The sequence below is a fragment of the Fukomys damarensis genome, unplaced genomic scaffold (genome assembly GCF_012274545.1).
Source record: "Fukomys damarensis isolate Sample0158 unplaced genomic scaffold, DMR_v1.0_HiC HiC_scaffold_17, whole genome shotgun sequence".
NCBI lineage: Eukaryota > Metazoa > Chordata > Mammalia > Rodentia > Bathyergidae > Fukomys > Fukomys damarensis.
Window position 1 is genome coordinate 2,614,022 of NW_022900929.1, and position 6,487 is coordinate 2,620,508.

Consider the following 6,487-nt stretch of genomic DNA (forward strand, 5'->3'; position numbering starts at 1 on the left):
TCCACAGTCTGATATAATAGGTCTTTTTACTCCAATTTTCCCTAGATCTCTCACTGATTGCTTTCCTCCTGGCCCACTCCTTAGCTTCAGCCAACAGTAGCTTCCAAGACCCAGGCTTAAAGCCGGGAATGGTGGTGCATGCCTATAATGCCAGCACTCTGGGTCAAAGAAGAAGGATCAATGCAAGTTCAAGGCCAGCCTGGGCTACACAGTGAGTTCAAGGCCAGCCTGAACTACATAGTGAGACCCTGTCTCAAAACAAAACAAAAATGAGGCTCGGTTTGCTGGTCCTCAGGGCACCAGACTGCAGGATTTCCTGCCTGTCTGCTGCCTTCTTCCTGTCTGAGCAAGGGGCCTCTGAGTGCTGGCGTGGTGGGGCCAGTCTAAGCAGGCTCAGAAAGCAGGTCCTAGCCACTGGGATGTTACAATCCCTTAGTAACCCGCTCGCAGCCCACCATCCCCCTGGGACACAGTAGCACTTTATTCCACCGGCCAGGAGTGTGTGCAGAAAGCCCAAGGAACCCCGGGGCGTGCACTCCCAGCTTGCAAGGCCCGCAGACCCACCCTGGAGTGCAGAGGCCCTGGTGGCAGAGGTAGCAGGAGACTTGGGCGGTGACTAGCCCGTGGCCAGACTCCCTCACTACAGCCGATCAGCACCCCCGACCTCAGCGGTGTCCAGCTGCCCTCTCTGGCGTGGGTCTCTTCGCTCAGGCCGCAGAGGACACAGTGTGGCCGCTGTCACCAGGCCAGGGGCGAAGTCATCCCAGAGCTACGTGGGCCTTCCCCGGCCTGCAGGTCGCTGAGTGCTCGCTGCAGGTGGGAAATACAAGGAGGGGAGGGCTGTCAGGATCTCAGGAGAGACCTCTGACCCATGTTCTGCCTCCTCCCACCCACTGAGGACACTTCACTGGGACCCTTTCCTAGTCGGGCTTCAGGGAGGACCCCCTTTTGGGACCTCTGGCCTTGACCTCCCTACGAGGCTCTGCCCTAGGCCTCTACCATGGCTCACCTCAAACTTGCTCATGAACTCTGCAAAGATGCCGAAGAAGGCCTCAGAGGTGGTGGCCTTGGAATCCTCCCCAAAGAAGGCCAGTGCTTTGCCCAGCTCCTCCATGGCCTCACGCTGCAGCCCGTCCAGAGCCTGCAGTGTGGGCTGGGCAGTCTCCAGGAAGGACTGCACAGCCTTGGTTAAGGAAAGGGTCAGCCTGCCTGGTGCCCTCCCATCCACCCTGCATGTGCAAGTGTGGGGGTAGTGGTACTGGGGGTCAAACCCATGCCCTTCACACTACATTTCCAGCCCATTTTTCACTCAATTTTGAGATGAGGTCTTGCTAAATTGCCCTGGGATTGAATCTGGGATCCTTCTGCCTCAGCCTCCCAGACGGTGGTAGGCAAGGTCCAGTGAGGAGGCATACACCTGTAATTCTAGCACTCAGGAGGCTGAGGCAGGAGGATCACCATGAGTTCAAGGCCTGAACTGCATAGTGAGACCCTGTCTCAAACAAAACAAAACAAAACAAAAAACCCACAAGGTGATGTTCACCACCACAGCCAGCCTGAGTCAGGATTTGAACCTAGGCCTGTCTGACCGGTCAGCTCAAATCCCTCTGCAGGTGCTGCCCTTGAATGGCCATCCATTCTCTCTCTGGGGACCTCTATCTGAACCCATGGAAGCAGGGAGGTCTCCCTGGACTGAGAGGTGCTAGGATGCAGAAGGTTAACCCCTATGTGAATAGCCTTGGTCTCCACACCTGCAAAAATCTGGGTGCTATGGGGGATGGTGAGAAGCACCTTGTACAGCCACAATATTTGCTCAGTGATGATCTGTAAGTGCTCCCTTTTGGGCCTCTTACTTGAAAGGAAAGGGGAGAAATCTGATATCAAATTCCTACTTTGGGTTGAGGGTAAAGCTCAGTGGTAGAAAACTTGCCTAGCATGTATAAGACACTGGGTTCCATAGATAGCACTGAAAACAAAACAAAACAAAACAAAACAAAACAAAAAAAAACCAAACTGCCTGAGTATTTAAACCCTGCAAGCACTACACATTTGTGTAAGGGACACATGACCAATGCTTTCCAGGTAGAGTGCCTGGCCATATGCACAGTACTCACTTTTTCAAAGACTTCTGGACACACAACAGCCTGTGTCCAGCACCTTTGCTAGAGTCTGCAGTGGCCAATGGAACCACAGCCAGCTCTGCCCAACCACCCCTGGGTCCAGCATTTGTGCTGAGAAGATACTGCCATGACCACAGCAAACCTGTCCTCACTGGAGGGGGACATGCTCTGGCAGGCGGCCTGTATTTCATTGATGGTACCATGGAGGTCAGCCAGGTCGCCAGTCAGGGCACGTTGGTTCACTGTAGGGAAGAGGTCCAAAGCCTCATAGGCCCACATTCCCAGGCCTGCATCTGCATCCCTGCCCATCCCCCCAGCTTACCTTTGGCAGCCAAGGGCACCGTGGGTAGGTCCTGAGCAAAGCCCAGGAGTTCTGGAAAGTGCTGACTCAGTGATTTGGCGAGGATGTGCAGAAAGGTGGACTTCCCATCCACTGTCTTGGTAGAGTTCAGCTGTAAGTGACCACCCTCCCTTAGACTCCTGGGTACATGGCCCCAGCTTCTCCTGGACTCTAGCACAGATTCCTAGTCCTTGGGGGGGGCAGCACTGGGAATTGAACCTAGGACCTGTACACTGAGCTACATTCCCACATTCCTGGTTCTTTTTTTTTTTTTTTTTTTCTACTGAGGATCAAACTCAGGACCTTGCACTTTCAAAGCAGGCAGTGGAACCACTAAGCTAAATTCCCAGTCCCGGCCCCAGTTCATTTTTAAGTTTTTATTTTGAGATCAGGTCTCACTAAATTGCTCAGTTGCCCAGGCTGGGCTGGAACTTGTGATCCTCGTGTCTCAACTTCCCAGAGTGCTGGGATTACAGGTGCCACCACGCCTGGCTCAATTCCTGGCCTTCAACACTTTTCCAAAACTCCCCAACTTTACTTTTTCAAATTGTGAGGAGGCTTAGCTGAGAAGCCACTTTTGCCATCTCTAGCCCCACCTGTGCTGCAGTCGCATCCTGGCCTCTGTGCAGCCAGCTTTGCCCCTGGAAGAAGGTCCTCTTTAGTCACTTGTTCTCTCTTCCCCTCTGACACAAATTGAGTTAGGCTTGGCCTCCAAGCCTAAGGTAGACTCATATTTATCAGCTTATAGTTATCCCTGAGTAGTTCTCACCTCTGTCAGAAAGTTGATCTTGAAGCCTGTGGTCTTGTTGATCTTGGGCTGGCTGTCATTGAGATAGTTGCCCATGGCTAACACAAACTGTGGGAGAGAAGGTGGGTGCACAGTGCCCAGGTGCTCACAGAGACACCCGCCCCAGACCTGGGTATCAGGATGGGTCTTCAGGTTGGAAGCCCCAAGACAAGGACTGGGTGAGGTAACTGGGGAGGGGATACACCCTGACCTCCAGGATCTTGGCCAGCTTCCTGCTGTTCTTGAGCTCCAGGGACGCCTGTCGCAAGCACTCCAGGCTGCCTCGGATCTCTTCTGTCTTCTCTTGGAGGGTGGCCTGGAAGTGAAGGCTTCGCAGGCGGGTCTTGTATTCAGGGACTGACAGCATCTGCCACAAAGGCGGGACCAGGATACATCCATCCCCCACTAGTCTGGGGTGAGGCTCTGCTGTGTGTCTGGGCCTGCAGCAACTTTAGGAAGAGTAAGCCAGGTCCCCAGGGGATGCTGTCATCCCACCTACCTTGTCTGGGGTGAGAACTGGATATTTAATTGTTAAACTAGCTGGATGTGGTGGCAAACGTCTGTAATCCCAGTACTCTGGGAAGCTGAGGCAGGAAGATCAAAATTTCAAGCCCAGATTGGGCAATTTAGCGAGTTCGCTAACAGCCTACCTGAAAATTAAAACTAAAAGTGGGGGAAACTCTGATGTATCCCAGTGCGAAAACTTTGGGTTCAATCTCTAGTACTGAAAAAACCCAAATGTGTTAAACTGGCACTCGGGCCAGAGAGCGGTGGCAGTACCGAGGGAACCCAAAACACAGGCAGCACGGCTACAGAGGGAGCCCTGACGGGGGCGGGGTCGAGGGCACGGCACCTGCAGGACAAACTGGTCGGGCTCACTGAGGCGTCCAGGTGCCTCGCGGAAGGCCTGGTAGCGCTGCTCCTCATCGGCGTCTGGCGCGAAGAGCAGCAGCTGCGCCAGATGCGCGGGCTCCAGGCGCCTGGGCTCCATGCTCATGAGCACCTGCCGCAGCTCGGCGGGGCTCAGCTTCAGGTGCGCCAGGAGGATGGCTGTGGGCAGGACCGAGTGAGCTGGGGCTGGGCCGTGACAGGGGCGTGGTCTCGGGTAGGGCGTGGCCTTGGCAGGGCCCGGAGAGAGGGCGGGACTTCGAGGGCTGGGTTCCGGGGTGGGGGACCGGCGAGGTACTCGGAGAGGAGGCGGGGCCTGTTAGAGGCGCGGCAGGGGTGGTCCCAGAGCCCTTCTGAGACTGATTTAAGGGTGAATGTGGGGTCCTAGAGAAGGAAGAAACTAGATGGGGCCAGAGCGTAGAAAGGTTTTCCTGGAGCAGAGGATGTGGTTGGAGGCGGGGCCAGAACTGAGGAAACGAGAGGTGGGACCAATGCAAGTTGGAACCAAGGCCCACAACTGTGCCCAGGTGGGGATTCGGTAACCATAGGGCCTAGGAGGGGTTCAGCCAGGCAAGCGACAGGTGTCCAGGCCTCCACAGCCTAATCTCTGTCATCCACCCAAGTGACTCCAAGGCTCAGTGGTCCAGAGAGAGGAGGCACCACCTGCCCCTAGAATTCCTGGGATTCTCTGGCCTCTTACAGGTGTTGTAGGCCTTCTTATGGGACAGGATCTCCACCACCTCCTTCTTCCTGAAGGGCTCGGGCCCGGGCACAGGCTCTGGAAGGGAAACCAGACAGTTGAGTGCTTGGGCTTGGGGCTGCCATCGCAGGGCCCAGAGGAGGTATGCCCTCAACCACTGGCCAAAGACCTCTCCTCCCCCAAGCACCACCTTGTCTGAAACCAGCTCTGGTGTCCAAACACCCCTCATTCTTCACTCTCCCACCTGTAGTTGCCTAGGTTTAGTCCAACGCCCTTAGTGGGAGAGTTGTCCATGCTCCCATTGACACCTCCTCAAATGCCCTCTCTCCCCCGGGCCCTAGGGACTGATCTGATAAAACAACGAAAAACTCTTGACCTTTCAGATGATTCCTTTATTTTTCTTTTGGTACCAGGGATCAAACTCAGGACCATGCACTTGCGAAGCAGGCGGCAGCACCACTGAGCAAAATCCCTGGCCCTCAGATGAGTCTTGAATGAATAAGTTTTTCTCCTCCATGCTGAGTCCACTGACCACATGCAATAACCCTGGCTGTTTGGCGTCCCACCCAACCACTCTAGAGATATACTCAGAAGAGGAGAGGGGTGAGAGAGATTGGAAGAGTTATTTAAAGATGCCTTCTCCCCACTCTGTTCTGGTGGTGTGACTTTGAGAAAGTTACCCAACCTCTCTGCATTTCCTCATTAGGAAGTGGAGGTGATCCTGAAATCTACTCATAGAGTTGTCAAGGGATTCATTTAGAAATGAGAGCATTTGGCATTTGGAGAGCACACTAAACAGTTGACAGCCGATATTACTATCTCCACTTTAAGATAGGAAAAAGTAAGTGAGGCCTTAAAGGCTTGGAGACATATTAGGTAAATGCCAGTCAGTGCAGCCCTTGGGGACTCTAAACCAGAGGATGGCATGGACCGTGGTATCTGGACTTTCCCCAGGGCCTGCTATCAGGCCACTCACTGACAGGTTTCTGGGTGCCAAAGTGGAGCTCCAGGTCGAGGTATTTCACCATGTCACTCAGCTTATCATAGTCAGAATCTTCCCCAAGCTGTAAGAGAGCATGGGAAACTCAGAGTTGAAGGAGCAACCACAGCCAACTGCCCTCCCCTGCCCATCTCCCTCTAAGGATTGTCCTGGGGGTTTCTGGGGAGAGGGCACCCATCAAGCCCAGGGATGAAGCCAAGAGCAAGAGGAAACCACAGGGGAAGCTAAGTCATTCAAGTTTTCAGGTGAGGGGCAGATCACCTGTCCTTTAAGAGCCTAAAGAATTAGTCTGGCTTCAAGAATGTGGCATTTCCAGATGTTCCCAGCATGTCTTTGGCTTAGGGACACAAATTAGCTTCAATGCCAGCATTGTGGGTGTCCCTTGGGCTGGGCCTCCACTCTTCTGTGCAGGTGGGAAGGGCCAGGGAATGTTCCAGCTGATGGTCTTGTTGTCAATGCTGCTGCCCAGGCCACTCACTTCAGATCAGGGCTCTCACAGGCCCCAGGTCACTTACCTGCCCCCAAATGGTGCCTTCTGAGTTTTCCACCTGTTCCCACCGCAAGCGCTTGACACTCATGTGGCTGGTCTCACTGCGCCGGTGACCCAAGCCCCGGGATAGCATGGGGGGCACACAGGGCACGGGTGGGGGAA

The 6,487-nt window shown here is 54.3% G+C and overlaps 1 protein-coding gene across 1 annotated transcript in view; it reads right to left on the bottom strand.

Annotated features, from left to right (window-relative positions):
- Nucleotides 1-211: 211 nt before the first annotated feature.
- The window catches only part of Grid2ip (Grid2 interacting protein), a 25,151-nt gene continuing 18,875 nt past the window's right edge, over nt 212-6,487 (bottom strand). Inside the window, exons 13-22 of the mRNA XM_033765064.1 lie at nt 6,351-6,485; nt 5,812-5,899; nt 4,836-4,913; nt 4,101-4,297; nt 3,459-3,614; nt 3,230-3,316; nt 2,443-2,572; nt 2,244-2,362; nt 1,010-1,174; nt 212-810 (exon numbers count right to left, since the gene is read on the bottom strand). Coding sequence (XP_033620955.1) covers nt 739-810; nt 1,010-1,174; nt 2,244-2,362; nt 2,443-2,572; nt 3,230-3,316; nt 3,459-3,614; nt 4,101-4,297; nt 4,836-4,913; nt 5,812-5,899; nt 6,351-6,485 — 1,227 coding nt within the window. The 3' untranslated portion in view covers nt 212-738. The remainder of the gene's footprint in view (nt 811-1,009; nt 1,175-2,243; nt 2,363-2,442; nt 2,573-3,229; nt 3,317-3,458; nt 3,615-4,100; nt 4,298-4,835; nt 4,914-5,811; nt 5,900-6,350; nt 6,486-6,487) is intronic.